Source organism: Ursus maritimus, unplaced genomic scaffold (genome assembly GCF_017311325.1).
Source record: "Ursus maritimus isolate PB19 unplaced genomic scaffold, ASM1731132v1 scaffold_4, whole genome shotgun sequence".
NCBI lineage: Eukaryota > Metazoa > Chordata > Mammalia > Carnivora > Ursidae > Ursus > Ursus maritimus.
Genome location: NW_024426552.1, coordinates 90,703,639 through 90,728,743, shown reverse-complemented (window position 1 = coordinate 90,728,743; position 25,105 = coordinate 90,703,639). Strand labels below are relative to the sequence as shown.

General features: G+C 44.5%; 1 protein-coding gene across 3 annotated transcripts in view; it reads right to left on the bottom strand.

Annotated features, from left to right (window-relative positions):
• TNIK (TRAF2 and NCK interacting kinase) overlaps positions 1-25,105 on the bottom strand; it is a 375,800-nt gene that overhangs the window by 54,927 nt on the left and 295,768 nt on the right. For all 3 annotated transcript variants that reach the window (XM_040621607.1, XM_040621605.1, XM_040621606.1), the window contains exons 13-17: positions 17,752-17,862; positions 15,604-15,792; positions 6,591-6,755; positions 4,198-4,437; positions 1,045-1,151 (exon numbers count right to left, since the gene is read on the bottom strand). In XM_040621607.1, coding sequence (XP_040477541.1) covers positions 1,045-1,151; positions 4,198-4,437; positions 6,591-6,755; positions 15,604-15,792; positions 17,752-17,862 — 812 coding nt within the window. The remainder of the gene's footprint in view (positions 1-1,044; positions 1,152-4,197; positions 4,438-6,590; positions 6,756-15,603; positions 15,793-17,751; positions 17,863-25,105) is intronic.

Genomic DNA, 25,105 nt, shown 5'->3' with positions numbered 1-25,105 from the left:
GGGAGAGTCCTTCTCTTATGAACACAGTGAGGAATGTCACAGCCTGCCCAAGTTCATCCTTTTTATAGTCTCAGCAGAGAGCATTTGCTATTTCAGTTGATCCTAAAAAGCAGTGCATTCATCATGAAAAATCGGAGGGAAGCTCAGCGAACTAGAGCAGCAAACAGCATCTGTTACCACATAAAATCAGCTCAGATACAGTAAAGATATTGTTTACTTTCCAGATTCTCTCGAGACCTCTGCACCATGTGGTTTCCTGACTGTAGGAATATCCATCGTTGATGGAAAATTCTAGGAGAGCACAGAGCAGCAGTGGGAGCATAACTGTATCTCAGTGACCCTCCATAATGCCACGGAGGTGATTTCTTGCTAAGAAATAGTCCTTTTGTAATCTGCCAAGCTAGGAAGCTCTGCACCTGGCCACTAATGCATCTCTTTGGCAATGACGTTGTAACGACTTTTTCTTTTTTTTTAAGTAGGTTCCATACCCAGCAAGGAGCCCAACACAGGGCTGGAACTCGTGACCCTGGGATCACGACCTGATTTGAGATCAAGAGTCAGATGCGCAACCCACTGAACCACCCAGGCGCCCCTGACTTTTGTAATGTCTTCCTGGCTCCCGGGGCACGTCTCTCGACCTGATGCTAAAAATCCCCTCAAACCAGGCCATTTTGGTCTGCTGACTTCACGAAATGGTCTCCAAAGTAATGGTTTGGGGTATTCCAACGAGACTGATATTTGCAATTTTATTCCCCAATTTTTAAAATTGTCAAGTGAGGTACACCTGCTTAGCTTCTGGGCTTTCTCATTTCTTCATCCCCTCACTCATTCATTCATTCATGAGGCGCCACTGTACATGGATTTCTGTGAGAGGCTACTGAGGAAATGAAAGGCGTATGTTTTGGCCCCACCAAAGCTTACAGTCTAAGTGGCCAGTCAGCATGCCTCTGAAGTGAAAAAAGGACAAAGACAATTTTTAGGAAAGCAATAATGACATGATAGGGGCGGGCTTTTTCCTTCACTTCACCATCTTCCTCGCCTTACCTTGCTCTGATGGGCTGAGATCCTAGTCTGGGTCCCAGAGCACTACCATTTCCAGGAGAATTCTTTCTGGCCAATGCTGGGGATATAGAAGTTGTTCTTTGAGGCACCTGAAAGAAAAACCAGAAATCAGAAATATTTTCCATAAGCTAGCTCCCATAAGCTCCGACCTGAAAAGCAGCCTCCTCCTTCCCTAAAATTCACCAGGAGTTACAGAAACTATCCGAAACGGGAAAGACATAGTGTTCATTTTTCAAAGAAATATTTAACTCCCTAAACAAAACCACGCAGAAGGCACTGAGGCACATACCGTGATCATGAAGGCCGATGGTCTTTACTCTCAAAAACAAATGAAAAAAGCAGACCAAGCTGATTATTTTGGTTCACTGAGCTAAAACAGTTGACCCCCTTTGCTTGTGTAAGAGCGGTGGATACCAGAAATTTCTTTGGGGTACCATTAACTCAGCTGATCATTGGAAATTGCATCAGGTGAGAGTCATGCAGATAAGCTGAGCTCCACCCCAACTGATAAACAGATAGGGAGATGATGAAATCTGGTGAGAAACGAGGCTATCAGGCTAGAATTTCGGACAGAAGCCACATGCCTGGGAGCTCGGAGAAACTACTGCAAGGGATCTTAAGTGTCCTCACTTCCTAATCAACTTGCAGTCATTAACTAAAAACAAGCATCCCCCAAACACTGCGCTTCGGAAGGTCAATTTGCAAATGTAATGCAAAACAGGATTAATCTTGTAAATACCGGCAGGGTCTTCAAAAAGGCTATGTGCACACCATCAGGCACGCTGTAGGAAAATACATCATTATTAGCTTATCTGACAACGGCGTAAGGTGGAACTCAAGTATGCCTCACTTTATTAAACATTTTTCGTGAAATCAAATGTTGAAAGTGTACTACAGGGGTCCACCATGAGGAAAGAGAGTAATACTTTATAAAAGTGACCAGGAAATGGAAATGTAGATATCTCATGATAACTGGTTGGGTCAAACATTTGTCGGGTGCTTCAATTTTCATTCATTTCTTGGGGCTCTTTTAAAGTGGGTTTTGTGTTTTATACCAGATATTTTAAAAATGTGCTTTGCTACAATATTATTATTTAATATGTTAAGTGATATTTAACATTCATATCAATTTTATTGGTTATTATAATACATTTAAAGACAAAGACCTAGAAAGATGAGTCCAGTGAAGATAAACAGAATGTCCGAATCAGGGCTCCTACCTGCTCAATTTAAATACTCCTTTTTTCCTTTTGTAAACTTAAATAGTTGTAGAGAAGAAAGAGTCTAACAAATTATTAAAACCTAAAATCTTTGTATGGATGTCAAATCTTCTCCCAGAGTTAGAAATGTATGCCTGCATGTTTTCAGAGAGTTGACCAATAATGTCCATTTTCAGTTTTCCCAGCTCTCACGCCGCTACCCTGCCCATCTGATCTTTGACACTGTGGCATCCCTGCTTCCACAAAAGGAAAGCATCAACAAAAAAGTCATAATCAGCTAATTTTCATCTCCCAAATCATGGAAATCCTGCTATAATACCCTTTTCAGTGGAACAGGAAGAAAAATATTTGAAAATCATTGGGTAAAAACTATTCTTTTTTTTTCCTGGAGTCAACAATGGCATTGATCTCTGCAAATCACGGGACATTCCATTTGTCAAAGCTCCTATAGTAAGCTCAGGAGAAAGGGCAATCTTGAATCAGGAAGAATGTAATGCAAAAATTTTTCTAGTATTTTGAACTACTTCCAGGATGTCTGCAGCGAGATGCATGGCCACATTTCACGACAACTTTTGGAATGAGTAACAACGGGTATAGGTAAAAACAACAACAACAACAAAAGAAACCAGCTCCAGGATTATTCTGTCCAGTGGATGGCTAGTCAATTCACCCTACAGTTTTTTGCTCAGGAGTCAAATTATGACCTGGGTTAGAAGGAGGTTTCCTCAAAACAGAGACAATTTTAAGAGCGGTACTATCTTCTGAACACCTGTAATCTGGTTTCACTTTCTGTTATTAAAAGTAGGAATAAATGCTAAGTGAAATAAGTCAAGCAGAGAAAGACAATTATCATATGGTTTCTCTCATCTATGGAACATAAGAAGTAGGAAGATCGGTAGGGGAAGAAAGGGATAAAGAAGGGGGGGTAATCAGAAGGGGGAACGAAGCATGAGAGACTATGGACTCTGAGAAACAAACTGAGGACCTCAGAGGGGAGGGGGTGGGGGAATGGGATAGGCTGGTGATGGGTAGTAAGGAGGGCACGTATTGCATGGTGCACTGGGTGTTATACGCAACTAATGAATCATCGAGCCTTACATCGGAAACCAGGGATGTACTGTATGGTGACTAACATAATATAATAAAAAATTTTTTAAAAAAAGTAGGAATAAATCAATTTTCTGCTTTTTGTCTGGAAGTTTTCAATTTATCTAGATGTAGATTCTGCGACTGATGAAAATATCCATTATTCCACTTTTGTCTGTCTCCTTTTTAAGTAAGCTATATGCCCAACGTGGGGCTTGGACTCATGACCCTGAGATCAAGAGTCACATGCTCTACCGACTGAGCCAGCCAGGCGCCCCCATTATTCTGTTTCTTAACACAGATAGTAAAATAATAGTTTGGAATGCTTGAGGCTGGGGCGCCTGGGTGGCTCAGTCGTCAAGCGTCTGCCTTTGGCTCAGGTCGTGATCTCAGGGTCCTGGGATCGAGCCCCGCATCTTGCTCCCTGCTCTGCTGGGGGCCTGCTTCTTCCTCTCCCACTCCCCCTGCTTGTGTTCCCTCTCTCGCTGGCTGTCTCTCTCTCTGTCAAATAAATAAATAAAATCTTAAAAAAAAAAAAAAAAAAAGGAATGCTTGAGGCTGAGAGTTCTAATTCTGGATACAGGATAGATGTTTCCAAGTCATTCAATCTACCCGAGCCTCTATTTCTTGGGAGAATGAAGGTCAGGAGTGATAAACGACAATCCAAGTCTTAGCTTGGGAATGAAGAGGAAAACAAGCATGGGAAGGGGCGCTGCTTTGGCATTCTCATGCTCCTCATTACTATAACAGGTCTGGAATAGAGGTAATACTAATAATAAACTATGATGATGATGACAGTGGCGGTGATAAAAGCAGGCCAGCCTATTACCTTTGGTGGAATGTCTTCTTCCTGTCGTAACCAAGAGCTTCGGTCAAACTTCTCAATGCGAGTGGGGAGAGGAGGGTTTTCAGAGGTGGGATCCGAGTTCTGGCGCGGCATCTCAACGCGGTGAGAGGTCACGTTCAGAGCCTCCTGAAACCCAGAGAGGCCCTTGGTGGGCTGCTCGTGCACTGACTGGGAAGCGGTCAAGGCAGGTCCCTGGGATTTTACAGCTACCAGGTGTGGAATCTAAACATCAAACCAACAGTAGAGCAATATTATTAGAAGAAAGAGCCAATCAGCCAGTACCGCATTCAGTGGAAGGGAAAATACCATTTTAGAGCATAAGATAAGAACGGAAGGACCTGGAGCCCATCACAGCTGTCTCCAGCATGCTTTTAGAAGCTCTTCCAAATTTCCCAGTTACAGCCATGTGTAGGGCTGACCGAGGGCGTCTGGCCAAGATTAAGTGATTTACTCGGGACGGCTAAAAAGTCAATGAAATAGGTGTGATGATAATAATAGCAATTTTCAGTGGCCATTTACTGGCCAGCAGTATAATATATTTACAAGCACTTCTAATATTATAAACGTCCTCCTTCAAACCCCTTAACTTTGACTTTAGAGAGTGCTATTGCTCTGTAAAACAAGAATTGCTCTGGTCATCTGACTTCTTGTGAACTCACTAAATCCACCTGGAGGTGGATACAATCATTTTCACCCTTCTTCACGTGAGACTGGAAGGTCTGGAGAAGTTAAGTAACAACCTGGATTGCACAGCTGATATGTGCCAGAGCCCGGACTAGAACCCTCGCTCACCTCCTGGTCCATTCACCTAGCTCTATGCTCTTCTGCTTTCTGGCGAGCTCTTACCACCCATGATCTTACATATCTCTCCACACCAGGATATTTCCTTTCGAGGTGTAAGCCCCGTAATTTGGCATGCATTGATATTGTTCATGCAGGGAAGACATGCTGTCTTTGGATAGAAATGTGGCTCTTTAAGGCAAATCACTAAAATCAAGAGTTCAGAGGGCTCTTGGTCATTAGCTCTGCTAACACTTTATTGGTGTGACCGTAACTGTCTCCTCCTCCACTAGGAAGGTAAACTCCCTGGAGATGGGAGCCATGTCTGGCATGGGAGCCCTCAGTCCACACTGTGCCTGGCATGTGGAATGTGGTCCATAAATCTTGGCTGGGGAAACATCTAGAGTCCTTTCTAAATTAAACCGTTAAGTCGATAAACACTAATCTTATATCTGCTTTGTGCAAGGGACCTATCAGACTCTCTTGGGTCTGAAATTTCAATGCCAGACCACTGGGGACCATTTGTTTTCATGGCCCTCTTCCGCCAGCCTGGCCCTGTTCCTTTTGCCCTTCAGGTCCTATCCCTGGAGCAGCCCTGCCCTTGCTTCTTCAGACCCTCTTGGGTCTGAAATCTGAAATGTTATTAATTACAGTTCAGAGAAAATCCTCAAGGTCTAGTTCAGGTGAATGTTATGCTTCAACCAGAAAACAACTGTAACCAATCAAATTTTTATTAATGTTAATTACCATGAATATAATAATAATATTAAATAAGGCATATTTTTAAAATATAGCACAAAATACAAACCTATTTTAAAAGAGTTTTCAAAGACATTTGGGTGAAACCAGCTGCATCTTTACCTTTATTTTTCATAAAATTCCATACTTTATTTCACTTCATATTTCAGTTTTAGTATTTATAATTTAAGTCCTCTAAAACCTCTAGAAACTTGTCCTGGAGTGGAGTAATTTTTTCTTTTTTAAATAGCTTACCGCAGTGACTCTCGAGTCCTAGAGTGCATCAGGGGCACCCAGAGGGCTTGCTAAACCGCAGACCGCCAGAGCCCCGCAGACGGGCTCATCAGCTGAGGCGGACCCGAGAAACTGCATTTCTACCAAGTTCCCAGGTGACGCCGATGCTAATGGTCCAGTGACCACCCTTTGGAAACCACTGACTTAGAAGACACAGTTTCATCTAAGATCATTTAATTTTTCTGGTTAAAGACCATACCCAAATCCCAGTGAACAAAAGATAATATAATAGTTTATACACGACTAATATCTATACAAATGTTGGCTTGACAATTATAACTAAACGGATGCTTCTTGCTACCTTGCAGATACTCCCATGGGTCTCCAGAGAGGCCAGTTTACCAAGAAGTGACCTTGCAGTTGGCTCAAAATTAATAAGGTGCTTTTTTTTCCCCTCACCCCTTCAAATCCAGTGGGGTCTCCTCTATCACTATAGATTCTGTATTAAGGGCCATTGTCAGACTGGCCCTGTGTATGAATCCGAGTTACAATCCCCTGTTCTTTCAGTAGACTTAATTGCACACCCTGTTGAGATGGCCGATGGAACAAAGGGGAACAGGTACCTGGGGATCGACTGGTCTGAGCATGGGGGGCGTCCGAGCAGGCTGAACCCCACTGATACTGAAGGACTCCGACCTCGGGGGCAGGTTGGGGTCAGATATCCTGTTGGCAACCTTGTGAGGCATGGCCGGCGAACTCTGCCGGTTGAGCCTTGACCGCTCTTCTACCTAGAAGCAGGAAAAAAAAAAAAGGTGCTTCAGTGGATAGATGGATAGAAGCTGATTTACTGCCTCGAAAGGATTATCTGTAGTCACCTGCACAGCCATTTTTGTGTCCCTCTGATCAATTCAGCTTAAGGGGCCCAAACTCTCCATACTTGCTCTTCATGGAGAACTCTGGAAAAAGCTCCTTTCTGTCAGAGTAAACACTAGCTCAAAAAATGCAGAATACGTAAGCCATCACCCTTCTGGTCCCCAGTATCTTGTGCTACGTCAGTTAGCTGGGAATTTGGGACCTGCTTAAGAGTTTACCTTGTACTGATTGGAGATTATCTTACTGAGATCCGTCACAAAGCCATGGAGTCAGTGAGGGAGACGGAGGGAACTGGGGTGGGCACTGAGACTGCTGGCAGAAAGCAGAAAACTGCTCGGAGCTGATTCATGGGACAGGGGAGGGAAGACCACTCACCCTGTGTTTCCTCACAGGCCCTACTGTTCCAGGCACTGTCTTAATGAGCTGGCCGGCCTTTAGCAGATGTCCTGTACTGTTTTTCCCCTCTCTTCAGGACCCTTTCTTTTCACTTGTCTCCCTGCTCCCTAATATGCGTCTTTCCATTTCCAGCCTGGACTCCACTGCCTCACTCTCCCCCCTTCTCCCTCTTTGTCCCTGTGTGCCATTGTTCTTGCTTCTCCCCCTCTTCTCTCCCCACCTCCAACCCTCTCTCTTCTGGGGCACTTCACTTCGCTTGTCATCCCCTTTCTTGCTGAGTCTGTCTCAGCCCAGAACAGGTAACTGGTCAGAAAGGTTCCACAGGAAAGGCTCATGGTTCCAGGGAATGCCCTTTCTATGGGGAAGATGCCCCTCAGTTCGTGTCTGCAGCACACAGGCCGTCACAGAGCCTATTTCCAAGTGGAAATTTAGATAAACAAGATGTACACTGCAAGGTATGATTTAATCTTTGACAACTTCAAGAGGTCTAGGACTTTTCTTTCAGATCCATCTCATCCTGCCCTTTAATTCTTTCAGGTCAGTTTGGCAGCTGTATTTTCCAAACCTGCTGGCAGCCCAGCCAGCTCCTGGGTGACTGATGTTTCTTCAGTGTGAGCCTGAAGTCCCTTCTGCTGACTCACTGATGAGCGTTCCAAGTGCCCGGCCCGGAACCCACATGCAGCTAAGACATATCTGTTTGCAGCTCTGTATTCATTGCACTGCCTGGTTTGAAATAAAAATTCAAAAGTGCTATTCCTTCCCATCCTTCCTATTTCATTTTGAATCTTTCTAGAGGCAGACTCAGTCTCATATACAGAGTAAGTCTGTTTTTAAGCCTTCGTATTTGCAAACATGTTAGCATAATAAGGGACGCTGCAGAACAGAAAACCACCCCCACACTTCTACTCCGGGGTAACTCAACATCTCCTGTCCCGCCATGGCTGTGCAGGGTACGTACAAGTGCCAACCCGGCTGACTTCGCTTTTGAAGCTCCATGTCCCGGCTTACCACACACCAAACAGGGTTAGCTACCACGAGCCAGATCTACACACCAGACCATGCATACTTTGTGTACGTGTGTGGACAAAGTATTACATCAGCCGGAATTATCTGGCTATTGCACGGAGCAAAAGAAAAGAATAAAGCCAGTTTTGAGCTGAGACCAGAAAGAAGAGACAGTCCCACAAAGACAGTGGTAGATCAACGGAGACCAAGCCATGCAATGTACTGCTTTTCTAAATACCAGACTCCTTGGAAAGGAAGTGACTATTTCCAGACCGCTGGAATTGGTCAAATATTAGCCATTTTCTTATTTCGACGGAAGATCATTAATAGATAAATCACATATACGAGCCCCCCCTCACCATCCAAACGCCCACAGTCCAAGCCGTTTGCTATCTGAGCTAAAGGAACCCAAGAGATTCAGACACATTTTCAGATAAATACCTGGCTATCCAAACCATAGCCACCTGTTACCCAACAGTCAGGAACCAAATATATTCAGAGTGGAGAATACTTGTCATTATTTTTTTAAGCTATAAAATACTCTCAGTTTTAAACATATACTTAGAGACAGCACATTAAGAACAGCACTAGAAAAAGTCTGCCTTGAGGGGATGGAGTCGAAAAAGACTCCATCTTGAGCAAAGAAACCACTTTTGGCAACAGCCAGCAGCAAGGTTCCAGTGAAGGAGGTATTCTTACCACAGGCCACACGGGCTTGAGAGCTGTCATGGGAAAGGAACAGGGCAGAAAAGTGAGGGGCTGACTTTCACAGGCAGGTAATGGGTTCAATTAGTTGTGAATAACTATTACTAATATACTTCTAGTAAAGTTTCCTATGCCTTCTGTCAGTTGGCTTCCATACTAAAACTTACCATTTGTGTGTGTCAGGCTGTACCACTCTAAAATATATGGTATAAATAATCTACTGTTACACTTTGCAAATTATTTCAGGATGATTCAATTTGGTGATATCTCCTGGGTTGGAGCTTGTCCAAGGAAGTCTGAAAATCTATGAGAAAGGTGTAATAAAGAGCTATCTGGCTATAGACTTTGTCTGAAGAGAACCTTGTCCTAAAGTTTTTAGGAAGAGAACTCTGCCTGCTGCTTTTGCACCAAAGCAACAGCATGAAGACTGGAGCAAAGGTATCAAATCAGACATCCTACTATCAGACAAACAAAGGAGAAGCCGGGCGGTGTATCTAGGCTCATCCTATGTCAGACAAACAAAGGAGGAGCCGGGCGGTGTATCCAGGCTCAGGCCCCTTCTGATGATTTGGATACTGGGCAAAGGCCTGTCTCCTGATTCACCAAATCTTATTCCTACTAATTGAAAAGGAGATGGATATGTGAGTGAGACAAAACAAAAAAAAAAGAAAGAAAGAAAGAAAGAAAGTGGTTTTTTCACCGAGAATAAGGATATATGTGATTAAACACTGGGGTACAATGAAGATATGTTTCCATCTGCTGTGCATGATACTAAAAATAAATCCATTAGCCGAGCCTCTGCTCCAACCTCCTGCTCCAAGGAGATGTAAAATGTCAGAAGTACCACCAAAAAAGAATGTTCTAGTAGCAACAAACATAGAGTGTTAAGGTGCTGGACCATGAGAACAAAAGATATCTGTTACGAAGGATTTCATACTCGAAGGGCTTGTCAGTGAATATAGAGAACAAGATTAGGAGAGACTGATCAGTTTTAGGACAAAAGCAAATTTTTTTTCTTATTCAAAGGATCGTTTTAACATCAAAACAAAAATTTGGAGAGGTTTATATCACCTCTGCAGAAATGCTTTCCTATGTGCTGCAGCATTACAGGGAGAAAAAAAAAAACCATAATTGTGGTCTCAGAAATAAAATTCTGCTCCAGGCATGGCTGTGTTGTCCATTGGGTTCTATAGACGTGATGTCTGAGGCCTCTGAGATGCATAAAGCTATATAAACACAGAGGACCTGAAAATAAATTTGTTGATTTCAGGATTTCAAAAAATTTCTCAACATAAATAAAAATATGTTTAAACATGTATAAAAGGAAACATATCAATGTCCATTGTTAAATTAGTTTGTACGTTGACAACAATTCATAGCTTACAATGTCTCACTTAGCAATAATGAGTGATAGCTGCCGGGAGAAAAAGATTTCAAAACAAAATTATAGCAGTAATTTTTTAGATGTTGACAGCAAAATATATTTACAATGTCATATGGGTGCATTTTTATAATATTTTATATGATGCGGCATCCGTGGAGTCTATAAAGGTCTAGAATGCCTTACTTAAAAGCTTATTTATACATGGTGAATTAAACACAATCCTATGGGAATTCCTTTTTTTCCCCCAACTGAACAACTGATGTTTTTGTTTTTATTGGCAATGTCGGAGAAAGAGAAAGAAGTCAACAAATAACCTTTAAGTGCTCATTAGATACTTTAGGACCCTGGTCACATAAAGAGTTGAGTCATATTGTCCTTTGGCAAAACCACAGGAGCAGATGGTGACTGAACAAGATTGGGGATATCCCTTCTCTGAGGCACCTCTGAGAGCAGGGGAGACTCTCATTCATGTGAAATGCTTAAATGGAGTCTCATCTGAAGACAAAAGCCTGACTACGTGTCCAATATCCACTCTTAACCAATGACTCCAGAGAAGAGTATAGGTCTTCATGGGGATGGAGCATGTAACTTAAAAATAATAAGGTGATACTTCCGCAAGTGGAGATGGGAAATGAAGACGTGTGTATGTATCCCTGGGGAGATGTGGGTTGGGGAGATGGGGCTGCATGAGGACTGCCCTTGTGAAATCCAAACCAGAAACAAGAGGCAAACACTGATTCCTTGTGGGTGACAGTGGCCTTGGAAACAAAATATGACTGTGCTGAAGACTAGATTTTATGTATATCTGCATAGTGCCTATTGTTTCAATGGCACATTCACAGACACGATGGCCCAGGGGCATTCCCGAAAGAAGGGAGTGTAAGTAGGGAAGCTTCGCCTCAGAAAAGCGACAAGACTCTTCCCAGGTCACTCAGCCAGGGGGTGGAAGAACTTGAACTCAAACTCCTTACTACTTTCACGGTCTCTCTTAGGCCAGATCGTAAGTGAAGTAGAAACTGAGGAAAGAAGGAAGCAGAGCTGTACACTCTCTAAGTGGTAATTTGGGACCTCATATATAAAATGACTCATATAAAAAGGGGAAAAAAAAAAACATCAGTGTAGAGTAGGGGAAACCAAGTGGAGAAGTTCTTACATACAGGATTTCAGAGTCCAATGGGCTGACAAGATATAAAGAGACATCCTGGCCCATCGTTTGCCAAATAAAACCATGACCAGATGACTGAAATGCATCACGGAGTAAGAACATGATGGAGTGTTGAATTAAAATACAAACTCATACAGTATTCATGTAGAGAAAGCATTCTGTCACTGCTGTGTGTTGATGAAAATTTTAAAAAATATGGGGGGGGGTGCACACACACAATTACTGCCAGGCCCAATCACATGCCATTTTAGGAAAGGAATCCTCCCTGTTATAAGCAAAGGTATTATAAGAAAAGGCATCTCCATCTTTCAAAAAGTGGCAATGAGAAAAAAAAAAAAAAAGACCTTCAAATTTTGCTGATGTTGAACAGAATATCATACTGATGTTTTTACAGAACAAATCTGACTTCCATCCCAATCCAGAACTAGCTGCGAATTTGCAAGGGGTGAAAATGCCACCACCTCTCCTTTTAATAGAGACAGGAATGCTTCTCTCTGGTCGAAATCTGAAAATCCCAGTTGAAGTGACCATCGGGACAGATAGAATACTCTGTAAAAGGAGAAAGGGAAGACCTCGACAAGATTTGCAAATGACTGAGTATTTTCATTTCTTCTTATTACATCCAATAAATTAATGAGAAAGCTAACGTGAAATGAGGTGATGACTTACGTTTTACGAAATGAAGCAACACAATCACCGAGGGTGAGGCATTATAACATTACACCAGCTAACGAAAAACTGTCGATTTGAAAAAAAGAAGAGAAATAAGGGGATGAAAAAGTAACCAAAGAGGGACAGACCAACCTGGGGAGTTGGTAGAGAGCTGAGTTAGAAGACAAATATGGTGCAAGTCACAGAGGCTGCCGGGGGGGAAGACAACTGGGGGGGGGGCTCTCAAGGGCACAGGGGGCAAAAAAGTTCTGGACCCTGCATCACAGGAGCCCGTGGCATGGACACAGCTGCCCATTCCTCCCTGGCAAGGATAATTTCCATTTTATACCCTGGTAGAGGATGCATTTGAAAAAGAGAGGATACCTTTTATTCTAACTCCTAAAGACAGCTTGACTCAGGTGCTTTTTCTTGGCTGATAATTAAGATATGACTGGGCTCGAAATTCTCTCCGTATCTAAAGTTTTGAAATGTGTTTTGCCGTCTAGCTACTTCCAGCTCCATCTACCTCACCACTATAGGGAAAGAAACCCTTAAGTAATGCTCGAAAAGTGCATACATTGCTACGAGAAGCATTAAAAAGTCAAGAAGATAAGGATCCTCACACCCAGTTTTATTCCCATTTTAAGAAGTGGGTGTTAAGAAAATGATGAATCAAACCAAAGCAGACAATTATTTGTTCTTATTTGTACACGAGTCACCCCGACCCCAAATTTAGCACCGTCACTCATTCCATGATCTAAATGTTTCATCTCTCTTCTAAAATACGAACACCCACTCTAAGACTTGGGAACTGCTTCATGAATAGATTGGTTAGTTGGAAGCCGGATTACGTTAACCACACCCAGGAGGATAGGACTAAATATGAATCGCAAAAGAATGTTCCCACATATGTCTAGAGCTGCATGAAGCCCAAAGAAGAATGCCAGCTGCTAGGAAGCCAGGGACCTTGGAAGATGTCACCCACCAGAGGTGGCCCAGCTTTATGACGGCCGGGGAACCTCACATCGGGAGTGCTTGCTGACACAGCTGGGTTGCTTGCACACCCAACTGCTGTGTTTCTTTCACTGCTAGGAGCCTGGCCAGGAAGCATAGGGGAATTAGAAGGTCTGGAAAACCACTTTGCTGACATCTGCAAAGATTGGCCCCCAGGAATGCCATGGCTTCTGAAAGCTCGGGAACCGTGAACTAGTTCTGAACAGAGAGGATAGGCCAGGAAACTCAGCGAGGAGGACAAAGAGTAACTAGATAACAATGGAGTCACGGTGATGAAGTTCACATCAGAACGTGCTGGGTAGAGGCGGAAGGAAGGACGTGGGAACTGCTCCAGGCTTTTCCCCCTTTTCTGGTACATTTGCACATAAGAGAGCTGCACAGGGGAGAGAAGGAATTCTGGGATGCTTTGCAAAGAACCATGGTCTTCTCCAATGGGCTCTGTAGGTGTCCCTCTCCTAAACTTATGCTGGGGGCTGGGAACACGGAGGGCCATGTGGTCATGCATCAAGAAGAGGTCATTTAGCGATGCCGCACTCCTTAGAGGCATTGAGGTCCTTGGAAGGAGGCACACATTGATGCCCCTCCTACCCCGAGGTCCACAGGAGTCTCTACGGCCCTCCTTACTTGCAGTGATGGACACCTTGGGGCTTGTCGCTTTGAAGATGTTGGGAGAGGACACACAAATGACCTTAGATCCTAACTCTTGAGTTGAACTACATCCTTGGGAGCAAGATTGCCTTGGGGATCTCACTGCGGTCCTTGAGGCTTCCTGGGCCTTCAGGTGCTCTTCAAGACCAACTCTAACAGGACAAGCTGGTCCGCCTCTGTTCCGTGAGTGATGCTCCAGAAGGAGTCTTGATCTGGAATCATTAATTTCTGCAGGTGCTACTGGCATTAGCTTAGCGGAGCCTAGTTTTTCAGCCTTCTGAACACCTGCCGTGATCGGGAGCTGTGAGCGTGGCTTAGCTGAGGGTTTCGACTTGGCAGGGCTAGAAAATGGTTTAGCAGAGGAGGAAGGTGGCACATCTCTGCCAGCCAGGACGCATGTCAGCTGCTGTCTAACAGCAGACTGAGTCTGCTGAGCTGGAAGAACAGGTGGGTTATTAAAGGGTCGGCGCTGTACCTGGGAGCAGGATCACAAAATTGAGTTACCGATCTCAGAGAAAGAGGCAGCTGTTACAGACATAGGTAAATACAAATCATCTTTATAGACTCTAAAGGAAAGTGATCAAAAACATTCTTCACGTGAAATCAAACGATTTTCTCTACAGATTCAGTTTTTTAAGTTTTTAGAAAGTTTGATCTTTGTAAAAATAGCACATGATCATTAGAGAAGATTTAAACAATATAACAGTACAAAAAAGTTTAAAGAAAACACCCTGCAGTTTCTACTGCCCTTAAGCAATCATCCTTAACATTAGGGCAACACCATTTCAAGCATTTTCTGTACATACACAAAAGAGAATAAAAAAATATAAAAAGATGGAAACATCTTTATAAAAATAGGATCTTATGTAGGAAATCTAGTTCTGGTAAGACTGTAGTCTAGATAACTTGAAATAAGCTCTAGCTATAAATACCTGAAGATACTAGAACAAAATGCAAAGTAACACAACCATCCTCTTAAATGACTAGCTACGCTCACAAGAAAATAAAGGAAATCACTGGGTGCCACAAACAATGACAGAACAGAAAAGCAGGCTGTTATGCTCACGAGCTGACACAGTGGCTCTTGCGAGGGTGGTTCATCTTGGCCGACCTTGTTCCTTCGCTTTGCCCAGTTTGTTATCATCTTTTTATACCACCATCCAAATAGTTTTTAATTCGATTTTTAAAACAGCTCACCACAGAGCCAAGTTCTTGGAAAATCCGTCCTCACTCTAGTAGCTGAATTGCAAAAGAAATACAAATGACCTCTGATCCCGGAAGTGGTTACCACAACCGCAGGTCCGAGACCAACTGTGCGTCCATTCGTATCACACCAGAACAAGGGAGTGTCAGCGACAGTGCTAATGATCACTCTGAGCGTCTACGTATGGAAAGGAAATGATTTTGCCTAAAATTCCCTAAGTCTTTATTAAATCACATTCTTTCAGGGGGAAGTCACTAAAAATCCTCATGCCACAAACTCATTTGGACACCTATGAGAAAAGTGATTTTTCTACTTCCTGCTATTGCTTACAAAAATCCCCTAAATCCATGATACCAAAGAAATCCCTGAAAAACAAAAACCACTAATGGATTAAGGTGCCTTGTCAATTCCCTACAGAAATAACATTCTGGCTCTTCCAAAAGCAAAGCATGCACTTCTTACGATGAATTATTTTCCAGTTGCGTAGCACTAGTTTAATCCTCTGCTTCTACTGGGTGAACTCACTGGGTGAACTCACTAGAGTCACCAGCCTGGGCAACAGGACATGGCTACGCTCAGTAGTGCACTTACCTCCTTGGCCCATGCTGGTTTCTCGCTAGGACTCATCCCTTCTTTGTAATGGTACAGCGGCTTCTTCTCCACAGGCCTCTGCTCCTGCCGCTGATGCTGGAGAGACACCAAGTAGTCTCTCTCTTGCTTTAGCTGTCTCTGTAGTCTTTCTGCTTGTCTCTGCTCTTCCAACTGTTTGCGCTTATATTCCTACCCAGACCAGAAAAGAGAAGCAAAGGAAAGGCCAAATCACCATATAGAAACCTCTGGCCGGCACTGCAGAAACATGCAATGGAGCCGGAAGAGATGATAACAGGAAAAGCGAACAGGACCACAGATGGCTGTCAGGGCATGCCACAGAGATAGGCTACGGCCGGGGCTTAGCATTTCCCAAAAACACTACTGCTTTAACGGCAATCCCTATAGACCACCACCCCTTGCAAAGTGACTTGTCCCTGACCGGAGACCAAGAAAGTAGCAATAATGAGGACATTTGGATGGTCAGCACACAACCCCATAAGGAGCCATCCGCTTCCCAGTTTAGCAATTAACCCATTCGAACATGTCCAGTTAAGTACAAAACTAAAGAAGTACAGATATTGCTCAAATCATCTTTTGTTTCACAAAACTTGGACCAATAAAGGCCATTAGCAAGGGTATGCACAGCCCAAAAAATATCATAGTGCCGCTGAATAAGAAGTTCAAAAAATGTATCAAGCAGCTCATTTGGAGAGCTGGGCGATAATAATAAAAAAGTACTTCAAGAGGAAGCCGCGTGAGCAGGGAACACAAAATGTTCCCATCGTAAGGGTAAAGCTAATAGTCTGCAAATGAAATATGACTGCAGAGCTGAGTGGGTTCTTACAGGAGAGGTGCATTTTGCTGTGATTGTACTCCAGCATGTTGCAAATGACCTTCAGAGTTACTCTGCCATAAACACAGTGGGTCTCGAAAACGGCCCAAACTTGTAATAAGCCTGGATTCATGCTCAAGTTTCACAGAGACGGAGTTACTAAAGAATGCATGACAAGGGTCTCCAATGTCTTAAGATGGCCAGCTAGGTCAGGAAATGTATTGGGTCTCCACAAGACTTTTGAGGTCCAACAGGCTTGGAGGATCCCCCCTCGTGGACGGGCAGGTTAGGGGGACACGCACGGAGACACACGCACACACAGAGGATGAACACAGAGCAGGTGGCTGGCCCTCGGCTTTCCCATTACCAGAAGTAGGGCTTGTTCATGCAGTAGCTGCTGCTGCAAGATCTCTAACTGTCTCTGCTCCTCCTCTAACTGTCGCCTGATGTACTCCTGGAGAGGCAGGCAGCAGAGCATTCAGAGGAACACAACGAGAGAAAGAGAGAGAAAAAGAACTGGTAATTTCTTTTAGGTGACAAGAGCTGCCAAGCAAAGTGTGGAAGGAAGGAGGGGAAACAAAAACAAAAACAAAACCAAAAAAATACCCAGACACCTCCTCACCACACAGGCAAAGTCCCGAAGCAAAAGCATTTCAATGCAGTCAAAAGCACAAGTCGTCCACCTGCAGCGACTGAGCGGCTCAGTGCTTCGCTGTGACTGCTCGGTTTTAATAAACCCAGCTACACTGTAAGCTTTTCATTGCAGGTACCCTCTTTCTGGCCCCCCGGAATTAACAATGCTATCAAGTTTGGAGGCTCCTGTGCAAGCAGCAGGAATAAAATAATCGTGGACCGCCAGCCTGCCCGGTCTTTGTAACGGAATCGCCCTGCAGAGCGCCACCGCGGGGTCCGAATGCGCTTCTAACGAGGACAGAGGGCCCTGCATCCGTGGCGCAGGCGTGGAGACCAGACACGGCAGGAGCAGAAGAGCCCTTCTCAAGCACTGAAAGACGACCACGTGGCTCAGGTATCATGCTTCGGCGCTACCTTCAAAGTAGATACCCAGGGTTGGGAGAACCCAGAGATCAAGGCATGTCAGGGGGCTTTGGCCTGGGCAGGAAGCGAGGCTCAACGAGTGGGCACTGCCAAGGCTGTGCGTTTGACTTCTTGAATAGGTGAGAATAGCAGCTTGAGAAAGAGTAGACACCGGCTTTCACTGAGCAGCCCTAAGAGAAGGTGACCCGCACCCCAGGGACGGACGGCTGGCGCTGGAGCTCCCTCTGGGGCCGTCTGCGCGCCCTGGGGCCCCGCTGTACCTGCTCGTGCTCCGCGCGCCGCCTCTCCTCCTCCCGGCGCATCTGCTCCTCGTAGTGCCGGCGCTGCTCGCGCTCCTGCTGCTTCCGCAGCTCCTTCTCCCGCCGTTGTTGCTGTGGGGCCCCAAGCAGACAACCATGAAGGAAACGGGCCTGGTGCGGAGCTGCGCGGAAAGCTGCAGCGACGCGGCCCAACCGCAGACGCGCGCCCTCCTCCACAGGTGCCTACGTGCCCGAAGGCTCTTTCCGTCCTGTGCTTTCGGGGGACTTGCTGGTGAGGATGGCGGGATAGATTCAGTGTCACGCAAATACCCTGTGATTTCCCCAGCAAGTAGACTCCCCGGAAGTTCCTGTTACTCCTCCCAAGAAGTTCCTGTTAAGTGTATTCGCCCTATTGGCTGATGGTGGTACTTAGAACATATCATTGAACTGTTTATATGAGAGTCTATGGGTTTTAAAACATTTCCAATGCTCATGTCATTCACTCAACACCACCTAGGGCAAACATTTCATAGAGAAGAGAAAGCAAGATTCATAGAGATGAAGTGACATTTTCAAGGCCGCACAGTAATTAATGGCTGAGAGTACAATAGAGATCATTGACTCTGACCCCGTCCATTGCCCTATCCGACACATCATGCTGCCTTTCTTTATCTTCTGGAGTATTCACTTGTAAGTGTCAATTTCAACTTCTCATTCAAGTAAGACCCTTAAACTCCTCATCACTATCTCATACAATCACCACGCCCCCAACAGTGGACAGTGTGGTAAGCACCTTTATCTTACTTAATCTTCACAAAAACCTGCTTACGTAGATATTATTATTATCCCCATTTTATATGAGAAAACTGAAGCACAGGGAGATTAAGCAATTCTTGAAGGCCATGCCCCAGTAAGTGGTGGAGCTCCATTCAAAGCTGGGCAATGCAACTCCACAGTCTGACCTCAGGCGTTACAGAAGATGAAGAGGCAACAGGAGTGATAGAAAGATCACAAACTAATCCAGCTCTTCATTATGCTCTCAGAAAAGGAGAACATCTTAGGAATAATTTCAGGATTCAATGTTTCTCAATGGGACAGTATCGTGCCCCAATCTCCGGAGCATGTGCAATGTACAGGACATGGGGGAGTTTCTCTGGTGGTCTCTATGATTAGAGGTCATGGCTGGCACTTAGTATGAGGGGCCAGGGATGCCGAACACCCCTTAACGCTCAGGACAGTCACACGTCACAAAGTGGTTTCCTATACCACAGGCCGTTAGCGCTCCTTCGGAGAAGCGCCGCAGCCCTTGGTGTCGGCACCCTGTGCTGGCGTTAGGATTTCTTCTTCCTCAAATATGAGGTTTTGGGGAACCTATTAGGGGGGTAAGTTCCCCTTTAACATTCTCAACAGCACTTTCCTGCCTCACGGAGAAAATACGAGTTATCTAAAACAGCATGGATTGTGACTAGATCACGCTGACAAGCTAGCTTTATGCAACCGGGGAAAGAGCCTTCTAGGACAAAAGCTCTCTGTCACAGCCCCACCGAAACCGAGCAGACATTCAGAAGTCCAAAGAAGCCTCTGAATGAGGAGGTCTCCCTAATGTGGCTCCCGCCTGCAATCTGCTGGACCCGCTGTCTTCCAATGACCCCTGAGGCTTGGAGCTAAGCTTCCAGATCCACAATTATGTGTCCCCCTTAGATTGTAGGTGACAGGAGCCACTGAAGGACTTCCTGCAGTCAACGCCATGACCAGACTTGCATTTTCAAGGTGCCTCCTGACAGCCATGGGAGGGGGCAAGACTAGAAGCTGAAGTGCAGTGCTAGGCCATTCTAGGGGTGCAGGCAGAAAATGACAGGGCATCAATGAGTTAAGCAGAGGCAGTGGGAGAGTCCAAGTTCATAATTGCTGCTGAGAATGAAGACGCAGCCAAAAGGAAAACAGACTAAAAGCTATCCACGTTTCCAGTTCTTCTAACAGGACTGGAGTGGACGCCAACTTACAAGGAGAAATTAGAATGAGGCCCGAATCAAATAGACAGGATCTGGGGACTCTGGAGCTTGTGAGGGTGAGTCAAGTTCCTGGCCAAGGGGCAGAGCAGATGGTTTGAAAGAGAGGAGGAAAAGCAGGTTTAGGGAAAGGAACAAGGGGGAGTGGGGATGAGTCAAGCTCCAGACGTGTAATTATTTGTTTTACAGAAAAATAATACAGGAAGATGTGAGTAGAAAACATCATCAGAGGAACTGACTGAATAATTTGGATTACAGACCCAAAACAGAGATCTTTCCAACATTCAACCCAAGTGAATCAATGCCATCACAGAGGATGAAATAATTATGTGTATAGATCTGGCTCCTGGCCGGAACTAGCCCTACTTTAGCTAATATTTCAAGTTTTTTACTTCCACCATCGGTCTCTTTCTTGACCAAAATATATACATACATACATAAAAATAATCGGGGGGCCTGGGTGGCACAGCGGTTAAGCGTCTGCCTTCGGCTCAGGGCGTGATCCCGGTGTTATGGGATCGAGCCCCACATCAGGCTCCTCTGCTATGAGCCTGCTTCTTCCTCTCCCACTCCCCCTGCTGTGTTCCCTCTCTCGCTGGCTGTCTGTCAAATAAATAAATAAAATCTTAAAAAATAATAATCAAGGCTTTTGAAGATGTAGCTGATCTTTATGTGAAGGATTTGTACATTTTCAACCCCTTTGCCGGGAATCAATACTGTTTTATAATCACATGCTGCTCAGGTCCTTGTGCAAGGTGTACACAGTATTGACTGCAACTCAGGAGGGTCTGTAGTTCCTGGGAAAGACACTCAGAAGTGACTAATAATTAATAATGATCTCACTCAGATCAGCTGCCGCTAACGCATGGAGGCATCTGCCAGGGCTTTGGCTCCCGTGGTGAGGTTGGAAAAATAAATCACTTCCCCAACCTTCGGAGGGCACCTTGCCAATTTCCAGCTGCTGTGTTTCAATGTCAATGTCTTTCCTGGAAAAATCTTTGCTCTCTTTCCTCCTGGGCGTGGAGCTGTTTGAGGGGACATACCAAAACATGTCAGAGAAAGACCAAGTCCCCGAGCTCAAGCAGACACCTCTACAAAGCTCTGATGACTCTTGCTAGAAGCAGCCCATTGAGATAAGGCCTATGTTTGATTCCTGCTGGACCTGCTGGACCCGCAGCCCCTCGTGTGGGGCTGGGCACCTGGCAGGGACACAGATTTGTTTGAACTGAACCAAGTAAGAAACTTGGGGCAAAAGAAGACAACACAATATCTTACATTTCTTTGAAAGCATTTTCTGTCTTCTCAATCCTTAGAGTTTATCTCACAGTGCCTTAAATTATGGTTATCTGAGTATGTCTTACCTACTCTACAATCTAGGTTGAAAGATATTTGTGGGCAGGGTCTCTGTTCCACTCTACTTTTTCTCTCACACTAAATCCCACTAAATCCCTAATACCATTGATACTTGTTGCACTCAATATGGTAAACTGGGTAGCAAGAGAAGAGGAGAAAGGCTGGCAGAGAGCCTCAGACCACCCCTCCACCCTTCTATGCCTTTCTCAGACAGCCCTTCTAGGCCTGAATGTTCTTTTATGCTGAGCATAGACAAGGCTTGAGAGTATTTTTCTAACCAGAGAGCCACCAATGACTAGCGTTGGCATGGCACCTATTTGCCATCTTAAAGAAAGGCGGGAAAATGGGGAATAAGAGTCTAAGCATTTCTAAATTTCATTTAAACTATGCATGCAGATGACAGTGGTCCTGTTGTCAAAAAAGAATGGCTGAAACCAACTATCCTAAAACTTTTGGCCAATGCCCACCTTTACCGAACTGCCTAGCAGTATGTTTTCATCTACATCTTCTTCACAAGTTGTATCATTTAAAATTAGATATTCAATGGGTTCTTATAAGTTTCTTAATTTTTTTTCCTGGTTGGGGGATGATCAATAATATCCACTCTGAAAATTTTCCAGGCTCCAATTACTATTGGCTTGCTCTATTGGAGTAGGTCACTGGGGTCTTCTTGCCCCTCTGTCTTCTGTGGATGTTCCCAAGGAATAATTTTGTTTAGAGCACTTTTGGTTCTCCCCTTGGGTGTTTCCCTCAGGCTACCTCCAGGTGGAGGCCTTGTGGATGTACTTCAAGTATGTGAACTGGTTAGTTTATCCAAATGAAATAATCCTGTTCCCTTGCTCAGGGGACTCTCAAAGGTTATATGTCTATCCCAAATTGATGATGCAGAATTTTGGCTCTTCAAATTCTTGCGGGAGACTATCACCTTAACTCTTAAGTATTCAATTTTTCTTAAAGTTGTAACAAATAATCCTCACGGCTGATTGTCACAAAAGCCTTGGTGTTGATCTTTCTTTCCTTTTGTTTCTTTCAAGGCTCCTTTTAGATGAGGTTTAACCAGCAGAAATGTGTGAACTCCACTGGGGTGCTCTGGCTCTCGTAGAAGTGACTTTGATGAACTGTCAGGCCATACGTTGCCCTTTACAATGTTAACAGGACTGCTGAATTGAGCTAAGCACTGTGTTTGTGGGAGGAACATCACCACACACATTATTCACAGTGCTATTCAACCACTGCTAGGCAAGTGTGCAGCTTTTCAGTTATCTCAGAACACTTGCCTGAGTAATAAAGTTACTCATATCCGATGGACAACATGAATCTCAAGCCACTTGAGTTTGCCTCTTTTCTTAGTTGCTGGGGCTCTCAGAGTCAGACGGTGGCCCCGTTCAGGCACCTGCACCAGGCATCGTGTTGTGCAGGCATTTTGTGAACTAACCCTACCCTGGCTTTGTCTTGTTTTCTTCTGCTGCTTTATAGTCCCTTCTCCTTAATTTTCTCTTTTTTTTAAATTTCTAATTGCTATATTCATCTTTGTAGGCCACCTTACATCCTCTTTTCTGGAACAAAGCAGAAGCACAAAGAATGGTATACACAAACAAATGAACAAACAAATCTTGGCTCTCCACAGATTTTGAAACCTTAAACCCTCCTTGGAAAGACCAAAATGAGATGAACAAAAAATTGTAGGCTTGTAATTTGGGTCTTTAAGAAGGTGGCACCTCTGTTGATGTCACCTGAGCAAGTGGTTCAGGTTGTTTTTACAGCTGTGGGCGTCCGTTTGCTCTGATCCCACCATGCCCTCTCACTGAAGGGCTGTCTGAGCAGTGATGACCCATGTAGAACTGGCTGGGACTGAAAGAGAACACAGTCTCCTTTCTATCTAAAAGATCATGCCAGGCACCTGAGCCAATGTGGCGAAATGCAGCTCACCCATCATTCAAGGATGTGGAGTCTTTGGGGGAAAAGAAGTACAGGATATGTATGGCATTATTTTTACCTAAAAAAGTACTGCATCATAGATTATTCTAATTAGAGCCTCACGTTAGCTCTGTCAGGTGTGTGAGGCAAATGTCATTTTCTTTCTTTTCCTTTCCAGACTCTCAAGAAGGTTCATTGCTTTGTCAATGGCCGCGTGCTAGGTTAAGGGAAAATCACGAAATGAATACAAATCATCATATCTGGCACTGCCTATGGGGGTCGGGTATTTGCTTGGCTATTTCCATGCTTCAACTCATTTAATCTCACAATAGGACTACAGACTTTATTATTATTATTCCCATTTTACAGATAAGCAAATGGCAGCTTAAGAAGTAAACTGTTTCATGTCACTCAGCTGGAAAATGGTGGAGCTTGGAATCAAGCCCAGGTTGGTCCGACTCCACGCTCTTTCCACTCCATATCCTACCACTTCCCAGCTCCTGGAACCTGGAAGAGTATTCCAGCAATTGGAGACGTAATGGGAAGTACAGATCAGAGTGTGCAGGGAGTAACTGAGCAAAAGATACCTCGTCTATCCTACCGCCATCAGCATTTGCTTCAATATCCTTAAGAAATTCCAGATAGGACACTTGGCTCCTTTTTCTACTTTCTGAATGTTCAGGTTGAATTTGAATCTTGTTCTTATTACATTTGGGGCAGATTTGGGGCTCTGCGTCTATCTATCATATACATTACATTTCCCAACATACAGACTCAGAGGTAACACCTATGTTGGAGAATTAATATCCCATAGCTGCAGTGACATGTCACTGGGAGAGGAAGGGGAAGGTGAGAGAGACCCTAGGGCCTGGGGAAAGAACACTGGATCAGAAATAGTAAACCAAGTGCTGGTCCTGTTCTGCCACCAAAACCAACATGTGGACCAGAGTCTCAATAATTGTTTAACAAATGAGTGAACGTTACACGACCTTGAATAAGTCACCTTAACCCAACCTTCAGCACGGGAGCAGATTAGGTGATCTCACAAGTCTGTTCATCTGAGTCTAAGCAAGGGTGTGCTGGCAAAAATCTAATAATTCAGAACGAGAAGTGAAACAGAGCAGAAATTTGGTTTGCTCTTGGATAGCTCCACTTGCTTTTCAATCTGGGTGACCTCCTGGAAGTGGTGAGAGGGGACCCCATTGATTGAGGAAGACCTGAGTTGGCCTCCAGAAAACAGGCCAGCAGCTGACACAGGATGCAGTTGGGCTCCTTGGCAAGTACCTCAAACCATCCCCTCCACAAAGAAGCTCTGTTCAAAGAGACTCAGAATGAAAGGACCCAGTGTGGTCTTTCGATTTGACCACACAGTTCTGGACAAGCTTTACAGCAGCTGTGAGGAGAGGTGTGCAAGCCTTTGGGCATTCTGTTCACTCATTTTAACGTTTGCTCACTTTTCAGTTTTGGAAAGACTGTGGCAAACCAACCACTCGCAGGGCAAGGGCACGATTCCTTGCAACTCACACTAGGATTCCAAACAAACACTAGGTGGTTCCGCCTGTGATGCCAGGCACCGGCCCGAGCCCTTCACTCGTATTAACGCACAAATTCTCACCACAACCCTGTGCGGCATGCACGGCTGTCACCACCCCCACCTGACAGACGAGGAAACCGTGGTGCACGCACACGTCCATATCTTGCCCAAGTTCACTCACCAAGTGCAAAGCCCGGATGATACTCTATGTCTGGCTCTTGAATGCTGTCGCTATGGATTCAAAAGAAGCCAGTTGAAACACATACGCAAAGTGAAAGGTGTTGTCTTATGTTTTTGCAAGTGGCCATTTCCCCTTCCTTTCATCTTTTCCCTTCTTTTCATCTCACTTTTCAGAGAACGGACCAGATAGGCCTCATTCTTTACACTTGCTTTATACTACTAAAGTTAAGCCATCAAGCCTATCCATTCAGAGATTTCCAGGAAAATTAACTGCCTGAGTGAAGCTCTTCCTTTGGGCTCCTGGGCCAACTTTTGATCAGTAGGCAGCCCTATGGCCAAGCACCGTCTGAGTACCTGTGTGCTAAGCCACTTTTCATGCAAG